Here is a 21,086-nt window from a genome sequence, read left to right as displayed (position 1 = left end):
TCTGCCCTCCTCAGCCTCTCAAAGTGCTGGGATTACAGGCGTGAGCCACTGTGCCTGGCACCTCTTGCTACTCTCCAAGGGGGAACCTCATGTTTTTGTTTTTCTTTTGTTTATATGTGATGTTAGCATCATAATTCTGAAGGGGTCGAGTGATGCAGCACTATCACTACAGGGCTAGTTGGCTAGCTAGTTGCCAGCCATCACTCTAGTTAGCTATGGTAGAGTGATTTCTATGGTTTTCATCAGAATGGAAAGCAGTCAAGGGTATGAGAGGCTGCCAACACACTAGGCAAATAGAACTCAAAGGCCATAACTTAATAGTGGTGTAAGATAGCCTCTTAGAGATAGCTGCCATCCCTCACGCCTTTCATACCCTCACACATCCTTCATAAGAATTATCAATGTCTTATGTCAAGTTTTTAATGAGACAGACTTTCAGCTATATAATTTCTACCAAATACATGAAGAAGAGGAACTTCCAACCCGGGGCGGATTGGAAGTTGCTTTGTTTTGCTTTGAGATGGCTGCAGGAATGTATTTGAAACATTATCTGGACAGTAATAGCAGGCTAGAGAAAGGGGTCAGGGGCTGTAGAGTGGTGGGGGTATCAGGGCTGAGAGGATCTGTAGTCCGTAAACCCCAGGTTTACTAGTGTGCAGGTAGTAAGATACAGCAATAGAATCCAGGAAATTTTGCTCTCATTACAAGAGTCATGCTTTTCGGTAAGTAATTTAATCTCTGTGCCTGTTTTACTATACAGTGAGAATACTACCTACCTCATAGGGTTGTTGCAATAAGTTTTAATACTGGTGAAGTTAGGGCCATTAGAGCCTTTTCAAGAGCTGTTGAGAGTGGGAGGAAAAACAAGTAAATATCCAGGGAGCTAAGAAACACTGGCATATTTGGTCATATGTGATACATTCATTGGTATTACACAACATATTGATAGACCACCTTAGGTGCCCACACAGGATATCTAGCACTAAATTAAGTGCGCTTTATTTATCCCAGCCCAACTAGGTAACAAGTACTATTGGCCAGCAGTCCCAGAGAACCACCAGTTCTCGGGATGTGGGAGCTTGGTCACAACTTTCACGACTTTTTCAGTGCTTAAAGCAAGGTTTTCTTTCTTTCTTTTTTTTTTTCCAGACAGAATCTCACTCTGTGGCCCGGCCTGGAGTGCAGTGGTGCGATCCCAGATCACTGCAACCTCTGCCTCCCAGGTTCAAGTGATTCTTCTGCCTCAGCCTGTAGCTGGGACTACAGGCGTGTGCCACCACACCTGGCTAATTTTTGTATTTTTATTTTTTTGAGACAGTCTCACTCTGTCGCTCAGGCTGGAGTGCAGTGGCATGATCTTGGCTCACTGCAACCTCTGCCTCCTGGGTTCAAAAGATCCTCCTGCTTCAGCCTGAATAGCTGAGATTGTAGATGCCCACCACTATGCCCAGATCATTTTTTTTTTTTGTATTTTTAGTAGAGATGGGGTTTCACCATAACGGCCAGGCTGGTCTTGAACTCCTGACCTCAAGTGATCTGCCTGCCTCAGCCTTCCAAAATGCTGGGATTACAGGTGTAAGCCACCGCACCCAGCCTTAAAGCAAGCTTCTTAATTCTCAAAAAAGGTATCTTGAGAGTTATCTAGTCCAATCCCTTCACTAACAGTTGAAGAAGCACCCTGGTCAACACTGGTTGATGGTAGGCAAAGGGCTTAAGTCCAGGTTTCATGATCACATTCTACTCCACGGTACTACAGCTCTCCTGCATAAACCAATCTTGCACCCCTTAACCGGTTATGATTTCCACAAGTCAATAAACATACATATGGATACACTGCCAACTGCAAGCCCCTACTCCAGACTCAGGCAGGAGTGTGGATCCTTCCAAGAGGCTTCCATTTTTCTTCCATAGGGAGCTGAGCTGTTGGGTTAACACACAACCATAGCCTTGCTCTCACCTATTTAGGAAATGCAATCCCCCGTGACAGAATGTGTATGTAGAAGTCCTCATCAACCAGGATTCACGGGAGACGTCATGAAACTGTACCCTTCCATGACTGGAGAACTGCACACATGGGACATCATCACACAGGCACTTGTTCATCACACACACACTCTGCTATTAATCAGTTTATAAATACTATTCTTGGACATTTCCCCAAATGCCTTTTCCGCATGCTCGCTCACATCAGTAGCTCCACTGCCTCTGATCCTTTTACATGAATTTATTTCTATACAATGTTCTAAAAACACCCCTTGGTTTGTACATAAGGTTTTTTCTTTTTTTTTTCTTCATTTTTAGATTGCTTTATAACAACTGGTTTTCCTGATTTTTTTTTTAAATTTCCTTTTCTCTGAAATCTGCCATGATTAAAAAAAAAAAAAAAAAAAAGACAAAAAAAAAATGCTGTGGCTGGTGGACAGGGGTGGAGGGAGGGAAAAAAAGGACAAAAATAAACAAAACATCAAATATGAAAATTCTCAGAGATAATGCATTTATAAACACAGAAATGGTTACAACAAAGATGGCCGTGATGAGTGGGTATAATATATTTATATATATATATTTATATATAAATCCGTGTCCGGCATCTGACCGTGGCACCTAGGGAGCTAAGTCCAGTCCTTGTGTTTGCCTTGAACTCTCCCTTCTCCGCAACACCCCTGTTTTGGAGTTTCACAGATAACACAAAGCCTCCCACAGCTCCTTGGGGGGTGGGTTGGGGAGACTGAGAGTATAGGGTCTGTGTAGGCAGAGAAGGAGAGAGGCTCCAAGGAAATCCCTAAAACCATAACCCACACTTCTAAGCCACCTGTGACCAACTTGGGAATTTCTGGCCCCTTGGGGACCACATCTCAGCCCTTGCCCCCTTCAAATAAAAGGAGGTCTGTCCCCTACCCCAAATCTTCTACCAGCAGTCAACAGGAAGTGAAGTGAGACGATGCAGGGGAAGAAATGGCTCTCAGGGACTGAGGCAACTGAGAAACCTCTGTTCTTTTGCAGGCAAGAATAGAACAAGAGGCTGGTTGCATTTGGGGCTCCCTTTTCTCTGTTATCTGGGAGGGCCAGCCTCTAGTCTTCTATCAACCCAAACTTTGAGGATAAGGAGGGTAAGGATAGGGTAAGTGACCACACTGGACAAGTTTCTATGAGGTCATAGCAAATCCTTCCCTTGAGCACCAACCCCCAATTTTAAAAGCTTTGCTTGGGAGGGGAGGCTGCTGGATGACACCATCAGCTCAGTATTCCTTTGCAATCAGGAGGGCTGATGTTCCTTTTGAAGAGTTCAGAAAAAGGATGGTATCCTGTGAAGGAAAGCTGTGTCTGAGGCCCAAGGAGATGGAGCCAAGGCCTGTGAAGAAGAGGACTTTTCCCACCAAGAGGAGTTGGAGAAAGAAGAAACCAGGACTATTTCTTCCTCTTCCCAGTGGGTGGCAGCACGGATCTCTAAGAGCTGGCCAGGTGCTCCACCTGGATGGTGCTGGTGGTGACAGTGAGGCAGATGTCCTTATGATGCTCCGCCGTCTTATAGGGGGTCAGGTCAAAGGAACACTGGGGTGGAGGGTTGGGGTTGCTGTCCCCACCACCCCCACCCTGGGGGGCTGCCCCAGGAGACTGGAAGTGTGGTGGTGGCTGTTGCTGCTGCTGCTGCTGCTGCTGTGATGCCTGGGAGGCCTGGGCCTGGGCCTGGGCCTGAGCCTGAGCCTGAGCCTGAGCCTGAGCCTGGGCTTGCGCTTGAGCTTGAGCCTGGGCCTGCGCCTGGGCCTGGGCCACTGCTGCCGCCGCCGCTGCTGCCTGCACTTGTTGCTGAAGATCAGGAGGGTTGTGTTTGCGCATATGTTTCATAAGGTATGTTTCCTGAGGGAGATGGTAAAAAGAAGTTGAGGGATGAAGAAGAAGGAAAAGAGATTACTTGTAACTAGCACCCTAGGCTCTGATTCTGCTAGAGTTAAGGTTTATACTGGTTTTCTGGAGCCAAGACTGAGCAAAACTCAAGTAAGACTTTCAGTGGCTCACTACTGAGAAAAAAAAGAGAGGGGAACCTTTAGAAGTCAGTGAACATTCAACTGGCAAAGGAATGAGCTGCTATTTTTTTCGAAGATCCCTGAATGAAACAACCTTACAACCTTTCCTGGAGTCTCATAGAAAATATCTAACTGGGCCAGGTGTGGTGGCTCATGCCTGTAATCCCAGCACTTTGGGAGGCCAAGGCAGGTGGATCACTTGAGGTCAGGAGTTTGAGACCAGCCTGGGCAACATGGTGAAACCCCGTCTCTACTAAAAATACAAAAATTTACTGGGCGAGGGGACATGCACCTGTAATCCCAGCTACTCAGGAGGCTGAGGCAGGAGAATCGCTTGAACCCAGGAGGTGGAGGTTGCAGTGAGCCGAGATCACACCACTGCACTCCAGCCTGAGTGACAAGGCGAGACTCTGTCTCAAAAAAAAAAAAAAAGAAGAAAATACCTAACTGAAATCTTGCTCCCCTCAAAATTTCAAGTGGCTTTATTTTGCCTTATGTTTAAGTAAAATGAAGAATTACAGTTTATCAATCTCTATAGGATTAGGGGATCAGGCATCCTCTAAATTCCTCGGCTATGGGTCTAATTAATTTCTGAACATTTACTTGTTCTGCTAAGTTGGAGCTAGGGAGGCAGGGTATTCGCTGCAACAGATCTCTACCCAGAAAATGGGATGAAGTGGACTGTACTCTTAGAGGACTATCAGGAAGGAAAGAGAAGAAATGGAGCACTCACTGATGTGTATGCCCGACTGCAGATAGTGCAGGTGTACACCTTGGCATGCTTCACTGTGTGCGTAGACAGGTGCACCTCTAGTGAGGCTGCATCCGTGTACGCCCGATGACAGTTGTGGCACTTGAAGGGTTTATCTTTGTTGTGTTGCCGTCTGTGGGACTGAGAAAATTGGGAGAAACCAGAATGAATACATTGTCCTCTTCCCTCCTGCCCCCTTGACCTTGATGGAAAGCAAAAAGGTAGGTGTCAGGCCTCCCAGCTTCTCTCTCCATCTGAAGAAAGTAGAAATTGTTTCAAATGAAACTTGAGAAGCTACAGGCAAAGGGTGGAAGCATACCTCATGTAGCACATACCAGGATCCCAAGACAGCTTATGCCCGTCTCACCAGTCCAGTAGTTCTTAAAGTGAGGCACGGGGATCTTTAGGGAACACTAAGATCTTCGCAGGGGGCCCACAGGATCAAAACTCTTTTTTCTTTTTTTTTAGATGGAGTCTCACTTTGTCGTTCAGGTTGGAGTGCAGTGGTGCAATCTTGGTTCACTGCAACCTCTGCTTCCTGGGTTCAAGCGATTCTCCTGCCTCACCCTGCAAGTAGCTGGGACTACAGGCACATGCCACCATGCCCGGCTAATTTTTTTTTTTGTATTTTTAGTAGAGACGAAGTTTCACCGTGTTGGCCAGGCTGGTCTCGAACTCCTGAGCTCAGGTGATCCGCCCGCCTCGGCCTCCCAAAGTGTTGAGATTGCAGGTGTGAGCCACTGCGCCCAGCCAAATCTTTTCAAAATAATAAGACAATGTTTGCCTTTGTCTCTCTTGAACCCGAGAAGTGGAAGCTGCAGTGAGCTGAGATCGTATCATTGTACTCCAGTCTAGGTGACAGAGCGAGCCTGTCTCAAACACACACACACACACACACACACACACACACACACACACACAATGAAAAACCTAACTGAAATCTTGCTTCCCTCAAAATTTCAAGTGGCTTCACTTTGCCATATGTTTTACATGTAACCTTTACAGAGGTTACATGATGTGTGACAACACAATAGGCCAGATGCAGCAGATATGAGAATCTACTCATCTTCTAGCTTAAGACATTAAAGATCCCTGTGCCAGGTGCGATGACTCATGCCTGCAATCCCAGCACTTTGGGGAGGCTGAGGCGGGAGGATGGCCTCTGTCCAGGAGTTCGAGACCAACCTAGGCAAGACAGCAAGACCCCCATCTCTACAAAAATTAAAAAACCAGCCAGGTGTGGTGGTGCATGCCTATAATCCCAGCTACTTGGGAGGCTGAGGTGAAAGGATCACTTGAGACCGGGAGGCTGAGGCTGCAGTGGGCCGTGATCACACCACTGCACTCAGCCTGGGTGACAGAGCAAGGTCCTGTCCCCAAAATTAAAAATAGACACCTGCAAAAACGTATAATCATGCCATTCTTCTCACTCAGTTGTTTTTGGAGGGTCTTGGAATATGTTATTCATGTTAACACACAATGGGTTTTTGTTCTTTCTAAACAAATTACCATTATAAATATTTTTCAGGTTTTTCAGTTTTACAACCTCTATGTAGATAGCTATTATCCACATAAACAAAAACTCTTTGGGTCCCTTGATAATTTTTGAGTGTAAAAGAGTCCTGAAAACATTTGAGAACCACTATACTATTCAAATGGCCCCAAGTCTCAGACTCAAGGTCTGTGTGGAGGGTGGAACATTTACCTGCAGATTGGAGAGTTGTGTGAAGGCTTTCTCACAGCCTGGGTGTGCACATTTGTATGGTCTATCACCAGTGTGGATTCTGCACAGGATGAGAAGAAAGGGAAAGAATGTCAGCAAGACCACTTAGGAACTGGCTCAACAAGTTTTCTCCAGGTCAATCCTGCTCTCCTAAGGAGGCACATCAGATGGGCCTCCAAGAGGCACCAGCTTTCCTCTCTGATGTGGATCAGGTACTAACGCTTTGCTTCTGGTCAATGCCTGCATCACTCAGCTCAAGCTGAGGCTCCTCTCTGCTGGGGGAGGAGAGACTGAGGACTTGGCACCCAAGGGACAGGCAGCCCACAATTTGGCATACAACTCAGCTCCTACAGTAACTGTCCTAATGAACATTCAAGAACATAAGAAAAACACAATGGCAAGGAAAAAGAAAAGCCCAACGCGTCTTCCTTGGTCCCACCTTATAGCCAGAAACAGTCCCCTCAGCCTTGAGCATCACTTCCAGAGAATGTTATGGTATCAAAGAAAAGCAGAGTTACACTGATTGTGGAGAGTAGTAGTGATATGAATGGAAACTCATTAAAACTTCTAAGTGCTTTTTGCAGTCCAGCCCCCTAATGGCAGGAAATGCCTAGTTTAGTACCAATGTGACCTCTTTCCCCAACACCACAGGGCCCTCTGCTAAGATGAGCCAAGGACTTAAGGGTGCAGTGACACCCGCTCCTCATCAGCAACTTCAGAACCATCTCCATGACCAGGTGCTTTTCTGGACCTCTGGTATAAAATCTCAAAAACGTCACAGGACACGTCTCTTCTTTGTGAAGAAAGCCTGATTCCTCCCCTCCTCTTCTCAAAGCAAGATGCCTGATCACTTTGAGATCATCACATCCACAAGAAGCCGGGTGAGACGGTCTATGGCCTGTAAGTCTGGACTCCAACTTGAGATAGCACCGAAGGAGATCATCACCTCTTCTAGTTGGCAGGTTCACTTCTTCCTAGTCACTCCAGATTCACGGGATAAACACTGGGCGGGCATCTTTACGAAGCATGAGGTTTTTCATTTTCTGTTTGCTGATTCTCTCTGAACACTTAGTACATGTTTTCTTTTGTTCTCTACTCTTGGCATCCCTCGGAGCCTTGCTTGTTGCTATGGGTGTCACCAGGCTGGTGCCCAGCTAATGTCTGATTTTATCTTCTGTTCATAATTGGTGCCCTAAGGGCTAGAGGTACGGTCTTCTCCATTCAAATGACTCTGTTTTGGCATCAAGGGGCAAATCTTGCAAGACGGGTACATGAGTATTTTCAGGGAGGAAAATAAGAGAAAAGTTGTTTCCACTCCAGGTACGTGTCTGTCTCCCATGGACCAGTGAATATCATACAGTCACTGCAGCTCCCCGATGTAGCTCTTGCCCCAGAGAGGCTCTCTCTGTGTCCACTTGAATCTCCAGTGGTGTTTGGTCTTCCTTCTCCCAGATGCCAGCCAGGTCTCTCCTCCAGCCAGGTCTCTCCCCCGCCCCCCGCATGCGGGTTGTTGTGTGTGTCCGGGGCGGGGGTGGGGAGGGCATGCCAGCGGGGCGGGGTCAGTAGCCCGCCACTCTCCCTTACCGTGTGTGCTGCTGGAGGTGGGAGAGCTGGCGGAAGGCCTTCTGGCAGTAGGAACAGTTGTAGGGCTTGGCCCCCGAGTGGATACGGAGGTGCTGGGCCAGGTAGGAGGTGTTGGCGAAGGTCTTGGAGCAGTGCGGGCACTTGTGGGGCTTGATGGTCTCCGTGTGCATCTTGGAGTGGATCCTGCCGGAGAGGAGAGGAGGGAAGGGGGGAGGAGGAAGCAGTTCGACACCAGGGGCTCAGCTCTCTGCTGGGTGAAATGATGTTGCTTGACGGATGAGAGCACCCCCTTCCTCCCTCCTCCCAAAAGCACTCCAGCCTGGATAGGCAAATGAAGAGGACACCCAGATCTAGGTTGTTGCTGATCGTAAGTCGGTGGCTAGAATGGCAGTGAGATGATGAAGAGCTGCAACCCATGGCTCCTGGTAACCTTAAAGTAGTCAATCTCATCAACCCTCCGCTTTTTCCTAAGGTTAACACACTCACCACAGATACCCTGCTTCCAAATAGTAATTTGAACAAAGACCAATACCGCCTGTTCCCCATGGACCTGAAGTTGAATGCACACCTTGGCTCTGAACTGAAGCATATAGTAAAAGCAGGCCTGCTCTGCAGAAGATTTCCAAACACAGACACAGAGAGAAACCACAAAAATTGTTCCAGACTTTGGAATTGGAGACCACAATTTTCAAGGCCCCCCAAAGAGCTAGGATATATAATTTCCACAGACAGTAATAGGAGGTTGAGGCTACCAATGGGCAAAGGTGAAAGGGAAAAAAAAAATACATGTGGAGGAGTAGGTGCAGGTAACATGGCCTTAGGGTTCACGGCCAGGTGGTGGGGTAAACCAAGAGCAGCCTTACCGGGTGTGCTGCTGAAGGTGGGAGAGCTGGCGGAAGGATTTCTCACAGAAGTTACAACTGTAGGGCTTAGCCCCTGAGTGTATACGGATGTGCTGGGCCAGGTAGGAGCTGTTGGCGAAGGTCTTGGAGCAATGTGGGCACTTGTGGGGCTTGGTCTCGGTGTGTGACTTGGAGTGGATCTGCATCTCCGACTTGGAGTAGAATGTCAGTGAGCACATCCGGCACCTGAGCCAAGTGAGGGCAATGGTTAGAACCCTTCCCATCAAGAAGGTGTGGCTGAACCCTCCCCTCTACGTCCAAGAGAAGCCCACCTATCTGAGCTCTCTCCTACTCCAACCTGAGAGTAGGGCTCTATGTATTCATCTTCATGGCCTAAGCGTCTAACATGGTGCCCAGCACATTATAAATATTCAATGAATGTTTGCTGAATGACTGGACTGCCTCGATGTGCAAAAATGTATTTCAACCAGATAAAACAGAGTAACAGTATGAACTCCGGGCAGAAGCAAATTTTTTTTTTTTTTTTTTGAGACGGAGTCTCGCTGTGTCGCGTAGGCTGGAGTGCAGTGGCCGGATCTCAGCTCACTGCAAGCTCTGCCTCCAGGATTTACGTCATTCTCCTGCCTCAGCCTCCCGAGTAGCTGGGACTACAGGCGCCCGCCACCTCGCCCAGTGAGTTTTTTTGTACTTTTTAGTAGAGACGGGGTTTCACTGTGTTCGCCAGGATGGTCTCGATCTCCTGACCTCGTGATCCGCACGTCTCGGCCTCCCAAAGTGCTGGGATTACAGGCTTGAGCCACCGCGCCCGGCCTAGATGCAAATTTCAATGGGCAGGAATATCAGTTAACTTGTTTTCCTTCTGCCTACAGCTTGATTTCAAACATTTAAGAATTCCTTTCTCTAATGTTCCTGTGTATGAAGTACATGCCTCTGTATTCCTCAAGACCCCTAGATGATAATGAGGAACAACTAACTAGATCCTCTCTTGCCTCCACAGATAATTTTCTTCCCTCAGATTGTCCCCTACTTCCTTTTTGGCAGTGATTTCTAGAGGGATGGGGGTGAGGAAGTATCAGAATTTGGAGGGGCTTTTTCAAACCATGTATGTCTGCTCTCCATCCTCTTATCTGATGTTCCATCCATCATCTACCCACCCCTTGCCCATAGCCCCTTGACAATCAAGTGAAAACCACTTTTGCAATGACCAAGGTAGCTGCTAGTGGAAGGTGCCATCCCTCAAGCATTTGGGAGAAAAATGTTTACAGAACACCTATCTTCGAAGCTAAACCTCTCCTCTTCCCTAGCACATGCAGCCAGTGTCAGCACTCTGGGTTGACATCAGCAGCACCCGATCATACTTTCACTCATCCCACGTTGGCAATCCTTTCCACTCTGGTATTGTCCACCAAATATCAAATAAGGAGGCCTCTGAGCAAGTTAAGCCACGACTATCCAAACTTTACTGAGGAAAAGCCGTCTTTCATTTTCGTAAGCAATTCACCAGTGTAAAATGGGAGCTAGTAGAAAAGGCAGGCCGGGCGCGGTGGCTCACGCCTGTAATCCCAGCACTTTGGGAGGCCGAGGTGGGCGGATCACAAGGTCAGGAGATCGAGACCATGGTGAAACCTCGTCTCTACTAAAAATACAAAAAATTAGCCGGGCACGGTTGTGGGCACCTGTAGTCCCAGCTACTCGGGAGGCTGAGGCAGGAGAATGGCGGGAACCCGGGAGGCGGAGCTTGCAGTGAGCTGAGATCCGGCCACTGCACTCCAGCCTGGGCGACAGAGCGAGCCTCCGTCTCCAAAAAAAAAAAAAAAAGAAAAGGCAATGGCCTGGAAGCCAGGCAATTAGCACAAGTCCCTCTTCTTTGGGTTCTCCCTAACTTATCTTCTTAAGAGAGGCTTCAGGTGGTGTGGGGTGATGATTTCTGCACTTTTTTCACCTCAGGAGAATTTTTTAGTTACCAGATTATTGATCCCTGGCAGTTGTCTGAGATGCCCAATCATTGCAGGAGACGAGGAGGCTCTGTTTATAGTGAGCATAACCCAAAGGACACAAGCAGTGGGAATCGGGATGCCTGGCTTCTACTCGGGGTTCAGTTACAAACTTGCTCATTAATACACCTCAATTTTCCGGTGTGTAAAATGGAGAACTAAACTTTTGCCCCCAGAAGGGCCAGCAAACACCTAGGACAGTCAAAGGTAAGCCAAGTATTCTCCAGTAATAAAACTGCATTCATCTTAAGCCTTAGTGCTGACGGACGAGCTCATGCTAGTAAATATTTCACTAAGACTGAGGTTAGAAGCTGGACACATTGTCACTTGAAGGGCAACTGTACTAAAGTTGCAAACTAATTTCCTTTGATGCTACAATTTCTCAGACAGGTAAAACATATTTATTTTAACCCAAATAAAATCTCATCAATTTGTGTGTGAGGGTGTTCAATAAACAATTCTGCCCTTAACATTAAGGTTAATTTTAAAAAATAATAATAATAACCCACTTAATCAAAGTTCCCAATAAGAGAACTTGCAAAACTTAAATTCATTTATAATGTGCTGGCAAGGGAATGAGCAATCTCAGAATACACTAGGTATAATAATGATGATGAGCACAATGATAATAGTTGCCATTTGTTGTTAGGCCTGACAGTGCCAGGCACTAGGTTAGGCACTTCAGACACACAGTTTCTACTCCTCACAACCTGGCAAGTCTTACCCATGTTTTACAGAAAGGAACACAAAGACTCAGTAATTTGCCAAAGGGCAGTTATTCACTACAAAGCCATGATGCCAGCCTACTTTAAGATTCCTAACACCAGAGGTATTCAAGCAGAGATTGGAATCATCTGCCAGGAAGGGACTGACCAAGGAGATCATTAAAATATTTCCAAGTTGAAAATCCTATGACGTCAAATAAGAGAGTCCTCTAATGCAAGGTGCTGGGTGGTTGGAAAGAAATTTAATTTCGGAGAGTTGTGGCAGTCAGCAGAGGATAGAAAAGCCAGCATCCATATCACTGGGTGCATTCCTCCAGGGGCACCATTCACATCCAGCACAATGAGAACAGGGCCCCTCGGAAGCATACAATGCAATGGCCTTATTATAATGATTACAATGGCCACTGAATTATCACCCATGCTTCCTAAAATGCTCAAAACAATTTCAGATATTCTGACTTTGCCTCAAAACATTTCTACAAGGTAGATGAAGGCATGGTTGATCTTCCCATTTTATATATGGGAATGAAGAGTGGGAGATATGTTGACTTGCCCAGAGTAACAGAACCCAATTCCCCCAATACCCAGTCAAATGCTACTGACCACTGAAATGGATATGGCTGACCCACACATGCATCAAAATAGAAATTCATTGTGATTAAAAAGATTTCTTTTGCCAGGCACAGTGGCTCACGCCTGTAATCCCAGTACTTTGGGAGGCCGAGGCAGGCAGATCACCTGAGGTCAGGAGTCTGAGACCAGCCTGGCCAACATGGTGAAACCCTGTTTCTACTAAAAATACAAAAGAATTAGCTGGGCATGGTGGCGACCCTGTAGTCCCAGCTACTTGGGAGGCTGAGGCACAAGAATCACTTGAACCCGGGTGGTGGAAGTTAGAGTGAGTTGAGATTGTGCCACGGCACTCCAGCCTGGGCGACAGAGTGAGACTCCGTCTCAAAAAAAAAAAAAAATTCTTTGGAATGTCAAGAGTTCTGAGTTTCTGAAGAAATTCTGTTTACCTAGGATACAATAAGTCTCCCTTCAATTTCAGAGTTCTTTGTAGTCACCTGGGTGGAGGGTCATTCAGGAATTTCAAAAATACTGAATGTGTGGAAAGTCCTATGAGGCTTTCTTCCAACTGTATATTCACATTTCTTTTAATGTACGCAGTTTGGAAAGTCCAGAGATAGCTTTAATGTGGGTCCCAGTGGAGAAAGGGCAGAAGGAGAGGACCCTGGATCCATTAGAAGGGCTCTCTCTATAGGATGTTAAAGGATCCTTCCACTACTTCTACAAATTGTATATAGATGTATCTCCATGTCACAATGGCCTCACTTTAAACAAACACATAAGAATCCAGATTTCTATATGATAACTTAAAAGGGATTTTAATTTTATGAACTGATATATAAAAGAATGCCTTTAAATGAATCAAACTTGTCAGGTACCTTTATAATATGATATGATGGAAACATTTTCCAGGAACACTTTTATTGTATAAAGTGGGGTACACCTGTAATAATAAAGCTGCAATGAACTTTTGGATTATGAGCTGGAATTCTGCAGTGCTCAATTCTGCATAGCAACACTCCTCTCATTTTCACTTATAAAGAGCGATTTAAACACTCTGTAGGCTACTCTCCACAGCAGAACTATACAACACAAATAAAAATAAATGCTAAGTAACTATTTCTTAACTTTCTTTTGAAGTTCCCAACATTTCAAATCTTATCTGATATATACTCCCAACAGATGGGAGGCATAAACAGAATTATCCCCATTTTACAGATGAGGAAACTGAGGCCCAGAGAGGGGAAAAGGACTTGCCCAGGGTCACACAGCAAATTCGTGGTGGAGCCGGGAACTGAATCCATGAGCCCAAGGCTCTGTCCATTTCCTGTGCCGCAGTTCCCTTCGCTCCTAAAATGGGAACAACATTGCCCATCTGGGTACACTAAGGAACTAAGGACAGACCCAGACTCCCAGCCATGCACATCTGCCCGTCTATATCAAAGCTGTGACAGTAGTTATCCCACTCTATACAGTGCTACCAAACTCCCCAAACCCACTAGGGCATGTGACAGTTCTCAAAGGGATTAAAAGATATTCAACTTTCAAAGGGCAAGGAGTTTACTTACGTAATTATTTTTATATAGTATCACATGCAAATATGCATATAATGCTTTTTGATAAAGGCAAACTTAGAGGAAGTGGAGAATCAAAATGACTTTCATAAATCAGAAAGCGAGCAAAGTCATTCTATAAGTATACACTCCAAAGGGGGAGGCATCCTATTCCTCCTGCCTTCTTATGAAAGCCCCTCCCATCATCCCAACCATGCAGGGTGAGGCAGGCTCAGTGTTCAAATATGACCCAGGAACTGGTGAATGGCACATAGGTTAGGTGCTTACCAGAAAAGATTCTTAGAAAAATAGGAATGAAATATGTAGAAAGCAAAAAGGAGCTACAGACAAGAGTCTCAAACCCAGCATAAAGCCGCATTACAAGAGAGAGATTCTACTTTGTTACTAAAAAATAAGTCAGTGTTAACGACCCCCAAAACAAGGGTTAAAAAAAGGAAAGGGTGAAATGGGTCTCTGCATCCTAACAAGATGCTAGCAGCTCTGCCTCCTATCCTATGACGGGACACCTGACATGCAAGTGGCTCAGAGCTGGGAAGCTGTCAGAGTGTAGCACCTGACTGGGGCAGAACACAATGAGGGTACAGGGAGAATCACCAAGCTAGGCATCCTCGCCTCATCCTGCCCCTGGCTCTGAGTCTTACCTGTAGGTCTTGCCGTCTTTCTGATGGTCATCATCATCCTCAGGGGAGAGGACATAAGGGTCATTCATCTCAGGCAGCCCTGATTCCAGCATCCGCTTCTTCTTCCGGCCCCGGGGCGGCTTAGGAGCCACACTGCCACCTCCACCACCACCTCCACCTCCTTCCTCGGTTAGGGTCGATGCTACCTTCTTGGAGAGGTCAGGGACAACCTGCAGGGCTTGTGAGCCAGGGGGAAGAGCTGAGACAATCATGGGAGCCGAAATGGGGAAGGTCTGAGCTGATGATGCTGTGGTCACAAGAGAGCCTGAGGGGGACGTGATTACCAAACCCGGACCTAGGATTGGGAGAAAAAGGAGATGGCGTCATGTTGTTCAGTTCTGATCCTAACCCTATTTCATTTCCCCCACATCATTGTCTAATTAACCCCTCACCCCCCGCCAACCCAACCCAGAGTACATAGGAAACCCCAAACCCTGTAGAAAAATAATGGTCTCCTAACCCTTGTCCCCACCCCCCTGGTAACAGTGAGATTTACCCCTTGATTGACTCCCTTCTCTTCTCCACCTCTGAGAACAGGAGACTCCTTGATTCAGAGAAGGAAAGAATGTCACCTCCTCAAAGGCAGGGACCGCATCTTCTACTTCTTTGTATCCCCCACAATGCCTAGCACATTGCTAGGCACACAGTAGGCACTTAATAAAAATGTGATTGAGGAATCAAACACATATCCCACTCCCCATGTCCGTGGAGCCCCCCAGCCTGGGGTACTGATCATGGAGGATCAACACCTCAGATTGGAGAATAGCAGAGTTGCTCACCAGCAGTCATCAGTCCTGTAGACGGCACAGGGACCACCGTGATATTCTGGGTAACGGATGCTTGGCTGTGTGGGGTCAGCTGGTCTGACTTGGACTCTGTGTCCATACTGATGCCCGAGGGCAGGGACACTGAGGCAGGCACTGTCAGCAAGGTGGGGTAGTGAGGTGGAGCCAGACCACAGCCCTTCTCTGGCAACAGCTGATCCTTCATCTTGTTGATGAACATTGTGTTCTCAATCTAAGAGAAAAGGAAGGGGAAGGGAGCACCCTCTTCAGACTGAGCTTGATTCTGCTTGCTGGTGAGCACATTTCAGTGTCCGTCCGCCTTAGGGATCAAGGATGAGTACTTCATACCTTTGGCCTTCTAGAGAGAAGCCAAGGCAGAAACACTAGATAATGCTCAGCGGTGGGGGACGAAGGAAAACAGCACGTGGTGGACCTTCAGTCTCCACAGTAACAGAACTTGCTACTGAGAGTTGGGGAGAGCAAGAAAGCAACACCACTTACCTGACCTGAGACTGTGGGGATAGAAGGCCAGAAGTATGGGTTAGAATTGAAGTGAGATTCTTCCATTCTACCTGAAGAAAAAATGAGAGAGCACATCACATTCCGGAATTACTCTGAAAAAGCTAAGCAATGGAGAAGGGGAACTGAAAGGTTCCTGGTCTCCTCTGGCACCTGATCACATGGTTGGGGACTGGCAGTCAAAACCTTAGTGTCTAGCACATTAGTCCCTTGGTCAGAGCCACTTGTCACTGTATCCCCATCCAACAGAGGCTATCCTACTTAATGACTGTGAAAGAACTTATACGTATCGCATTTACTCACACAATGTTATTCATGCCCCCTGAAGAAAAACTGGTATTACTCTCCTTTGCCGGCAAAAAGAAACTGAGGTCATGAGAGGGGAGATGATGTACCTAAGGTCACAGAAAACAAATCACTGACTGACTTGAAAACGGCCAGGTACTAGTACCTATCATTATTCCTTTCTCTTATTCTTCAAAACTATACTCCTTAAAATAAAAATTTTATGTTTTATTTTTCCTGTTTTTGAGACAGGGTCTTACTGTCACCTAGGCTACGCTGTAGGGGCACAATCATAGCTCACTCCAGCCTCAATCTCCCAGGCTCAGCCTCCTAGGGAGCTGGGACTACAGACCGTGTAACGCTATGCCGGACTAATTTCTTTTCTTTCTTTCTTTTTTTTTTTTAAAGTAGTGACAGGGTTTTTCCATGTTGCCCAGGCTGGTCTTGAACTCCTAGGCTCAAGGGATCAGCCCACCTTGGCCTCCCAAAGTGCTGGGATTACCGGAATGAACCACTGTGCCCAGCCAATAAAAATTTCAAGAGTTCCAGCCAGGCGCGGTGGCTCACACCTGTAATCCCAGTACTCTGGGAGGCTGAGGCAAGCAGATCATGAGGTCAGAAGATTGAGACCATCCTGGCTAACACAGTAAAACCCCGTCTCTACTAAAAATACAAAAAATTAGCCAGGCGTGGTGGTGGGCGCCTGTAGTCCCAGCTACTCAGGAGGCTGAGGCAGGAGAATAGTGTGAACCCGGGAGGCAGAGCTTGCAGTGAGCCGAGATCGCACCACTGCACTCCAGCCTGGGTGACTGAGTAAGACTCCGTCTCAAAAAAAAAAGAAAACATTTTTCAAGAGTTCCAACCAATACGTCTACAGTTCTATGTGGTCTGAAAAGGTTCTAGGCCAGAACATAAAATGACTAAGAAAATTAAAAGATGAAGACTGGGTGTAGTGGCTCACACCTGTAATCCCAGCACTCCGGAAGGCTGAGGTAGGTGGATCATTTGATGTCAGGAGTTTGAGACCAGGTTGACCAACCTGGTGAAACCCCATTTCTACTAAAAATAAAAAATTAGCTGGGTGTGGTGGTGCATGCCTGTGATCCCAGTTATTTGGGGAGGCTGAGGCAGGAGAATCGCTTGAACTGGGAGGCGGAGGTTTCAGTGAGCTGAGATCGTGCCACTGCACTCCAGCCTGGGGAACAAGAGCGAAACCCCATTTAAAAAAAAAAAAATCAGAATCAAAGCATATTTTGAGTACCACCTACTATCAAGATCACACCCCACCAATCCCACTAAGGTCTAAGAACATCCATGGTGCGACACTGGGTACCACACATGCAGTGCTGAGCAGTGAGAATCAAAGAATTACTAGTTTTAAAAGTGTTCTGGCACTAGCAGTATCCCAGGTTTCCAAAGCGTTTCAGAATAGGCATAATAGTGGGCCTGTTTTGTAAATACAGTGTATATTTTGGTCAAAACTCACCAAACTACACAGTTAAAAGCTTTGTGTTTTATTGTATGTAAATTATATATGCATAAAATATAAAACATATAAATCTCACTAATATTCTTCAGTTTACTAACCTCAATTCCTAATGTGAAATTGAAGTTCTAGGAGTGAATTGGGTTAAATATTTTAACAAAAACACATTTCAAAAATTAATTTTGTGTTTTGTGTTTTTATATTTAAATTTGACTATACTTGAATAGACATTCTATTGGCTTTGTATTTTTTTCACCCTTCACTATTCTCAAGTCCAAATATTTTTAGTAACACTCACTACACCATATAGCAAGAGTGCTAGACTCCTGCTTTATATTTCTCAAAAACTATGCTTCCGGCTGGGCGCAGTGACTAACGCCTGTAATCCTAGCATTTTGGGAGGCCAAGGCGGGCTGATTCCCCTGAGGTCAGGAGTTCAAGACCAGCCTGGCCAACATGGTGAAACCCCATCTCTACTAAAAGTACAAAAAATTAGCAAGGCATGGTGGCGGGTGCCTGTAATCCCAGCTACTCGGGAGGCTAAGGCAAGAGAATTGCTTGAACCCAGGAGGCAGAGGTTGCAGTGAGCCAAGACTACGCCACTGCCTGGGCAACAAGAGTGAAACACCATCTCAAAAAAAAAAAAAAAAGGAAAAGAAACCTTTGTGAGAAATAAACAGCAAGAAAAGTAACCCCTCAGAATCATGCCAACAAGCAACAGATAGGTACAGAACACAGGCATCCCACCACCCAGTTTCACAGTCTGATCACTTCACCTACCAAGGTTTAACTGGCAGTATGTTGGTCAAGAGTAGCTTCCCAAAATCCTGAACCAGCAAAGATAGAGCCCCACAAAAAGCAAAGAAGAGAGTGTGAGACTGATGAAATGGAGAAATGAGGAACAACAACAAAAAATAAACAGTATTACCAGGCCGCTACTCTGAGCAAAGCACAACTAAGGTGCAGGTGGGGAAGACCCGTGACAGGCAAGTTAGACCCACTGAGGATACACTGGAGGCAGACACTAGAGATACTGAGAGCTAAAAGGAAGGCTGGCACAGAAACTCAGTTTTAAATACTAAGGAAACAGGGAAGGATCTTCAACAAAGGCGCTGAAACTGAAAATCACTCTAACATAACTCTGTTCCTTATTCTTTTATAGAAAACATCACTTTTTTTGTTCTATTAAACAACACCCTCAATTTTCATAAAATCTATAAAGGAAAAAACTGAATTTCAGCCTTTTTAAAAAGTAGCAAGGGTGTAATGTACCAAATCTGTGACTACAACAGTTTCACATAAATAGGCTCACTATTAATAAGGACCAAAGATCAACTATACATCAATTCTGTTTTCTGAGTTATAAAACACAATAAAATTAATCAGTCTCTGATACAGGTACTAACTTGGCCCTTCCAGCCATAGCTTTATAAAGGGGTCTTATAGCTGGGTGTGGTGGCTCATGCTTGTAATCCCAACACTTTGGGAGGCCTAGGCAGGAGGATCACTTGAGGTCTGGAGTTTGAGACCAGCGTGAGCAATATATTTGAGACCGTGTCTCTAAAAAAAAATTGAAAAAAAAAAAAAAAAAAAGTGGATGTGGTTGTGTATACCCATAATCCTAGGTATTTAGAAGGCTGAGGTGGGAAACTGCTTGAGCCCAGGAGTTCAAGACTGCAGTGAGCTATGAACACACTACCATACTCCAACCTGGGTAACAGAGCAACACCCCATCTCTTAAAAAACATGCAAGCTGGCTGGGCACGGTGGCTCAAGCCTGTAATCCCAGCACTTTGGGAGGCCGAGACATGCGGATCACAAGGTCAGGAGATCGAGACCATCCAGGCTAACACGGTGAAACCCCGTCTCTACTAAAAAATACAAAAAACTTAGCCGGGCGAGATGGCGGGCGCCTGTAGTCCCAGCTACTCGGGAGGCTGAGGCAGGAGAATGGCGTGAACCCGGGAGGCGGAGCTTGCAGTGAGCTGAGATCTGGCCACTGCACTCCAGCCTGGGCGGCAGAGCGAGACTCCGTCTCAAAAAAAAAAAAGAAAAAAAAAAATACAAAAAACTAGTCGGGCGTGGTGGCGATCGCCTGTAGTCTCAGCTACTCGGGAGGCTGAGGCAAGAGAATGGCGTAAACCCGGGAGGCGGAGCTTGCAGTGAGCTGAGATCTGGCCACTGCACTCCAGCCTGGGCAACAGAGACTCTGTCTCAAAAAAAAAAAAACAAAAACACATGCAAGTTGCGGTGGCTCACATCTGTAATCCCAGCACTTTGGGAGGCTGAGGTGGACAGATTGCTTGAGTCCACCCGCATGGGCAACATGGTGAAACCCTATCTCTACAAAAAATACAAACATTAGCCAGGCATGGTGGCGGGTGCATGTAATCCCAGCTACTTGGGAGGCTAAGGCAGGAGAATCATTTAAGCCCGAGAAGCAGAGGCTGCAGTCAGCAGAGATTGAGCCACTGCACTCCAGCCTGGGAAACAGAGAGAAACCCTGTCTCAAAAACAAACAAACAAACAACAAAACAAAGCAAAGATGGGGGTCTCAGGTTATCTTCAGCCAACAGAATCAAGATAACAATGAGATCACAGTTTAAGAGAATCCAATCTTGCCAAACTTTTTGGAAAGCAGCAATCACATCTTTTACATCTGTATCTTATAAACATCCCCAACATATGACTTTATCACCCAAGACACAATTACATATTTAATGAATTGAACAACAGTAGACTACATACATATAGATTTTGCAGACAATGCTAGGGGTTCAAGTCTTATCCACAATCCATGTCTAACCTTCTAGTGGAGGGAAATGAAACAGACAAGAACTAAGAGTGGTGATAAATGGTGGGAATGAAGTAGAGAATTAGGATGGAGAGAATGGGTGTGGTGGCTCATGCCTGTAATTCCAGCACTTTGGGAGGTCGAGAAGGGTGGATCACTTGAGGTCAGGACTTTGAGACCAGCCTGGCCAACATGATGAAACCCCATCTCTACTAAAAATACAAAAATTAGCCAGGCATGGTGGCACACGTCTGTAATCCCAGCTACTCAGGAGGCTGAGGCAGGAGACTTGCTTGAACCTGGGAGGTGGAGGCTGCAGCAAGCTGAGATCTCACCACTGCACTGTAGCCTGGGCAACAGAGCAAGACTCTGTCTCAAAAAAAAAAAAAAAAAGATCAAAAATAATAATTAAGAGGGAGAGTAAAAGAAACAAGGGCCAGGCCGGGCGCGGTGGCTCAAGCCTGTAATCCCAGCACTTTGGGAGGCCGAGACGGGCGGATCACGAGGTCAGGAGATCGAGACCATCCTGGCTAACATGGTGAAACCCCGTCTCTACTAAAAAATACAAAAAACTAGCCGGGCGCGGTGGCGGGCGCCTGTAGTCCCAGCTACTCGGAAGGCTGAGGCAGGAGAATGGCGTGAACCCGGGAGGCGGAGCTTGCAGTGAGCAGAGATCCGGCCACTGCACTCCAGCCTGGGCGGCAGAGCGAGACTCCGTCTCAAAAAAA

General features: G+C 46.3%; 1 protein-coding gene across 4 annotated transcripts in view; it reads right to left on the bottom strand.

Annotated features, from left to right (window-relative positions):
• Positions 1–2,209: 2,209 nt before the first annotated feature.
• The window catches only part of ZNF384 (zinc finger protein 384), a 26,246-nt gene continuing 7,369 nt past the window's right edge, over positions 2,210–21,086 (bottom strand). Inside the window, exons 4-13 of one of the 4 annotated variants that reach the window (XM_025402569.1) lie at positions 15,776–15,846; positions 15,269–15,506; positions 14,986–15,033; positions 14,451–14,784; positions 13,493–13,585; positions 8,947–9,171; positions 8,084–8,266; positions 6,482–6,560; positions 4,759–4,917; positions 2,213–3,858 (exon numbers count right to left, since the gene is read on the bottom strand). In XM_025402569.1, coding sequence (XP_025258354.1) covers positions 3,448–3,858; positions 4,759–4,917; positions 6,482–6,560; positions 8,084–8,266; positions 8,947–9,171; positions 13,493–13,585; positions 14,451–14,784; positions 14,986–15,033; positions 15,269–15,506; positions 15,776–15,841 — 1,836 coding nt within the window. In that variant the 5' untranslated portion in view covers positions 15,842–15,846 and the 3' untranslated portion in view covers positions 2,213–3,447. Of the gene's footprint in view, positions 3,859–4,758; positions 4,918–6,481; positions 6,561–8,083; positions 8,267–8,946; positions 9,172–13,492; positions 13,586–14,450; positions 14,785–14,985; positions 15,034–15,268; positions 15,507–15,775; positions 15,847–21,086 lie in introns of all 4 variants that reach the window. The other 3 variants (XM_025402570.1, XM_025402572.1, XM_025402573.1) reach the window with 3 other exon arrangements.

Source organism: Theropithecus gelada, chromosome 11 (genome assembly GCF_003255815.1).
Source record: "Theropithecus gelada isolate Dixy chromosome 11, Tgel_1.0, whole genome shotgun sequence".
Classification (NCBI taxonomy): Eukaryota; Metazoa; Chordata; class Mammalia; order Primates; family Cercopithecidae; genus Theropithecus; species Theropithecus gelada.
Note: the sequence above shows the minus strand (reverse complement) of the source record. Positions and strands in the feature narration are given on the sequence as shown.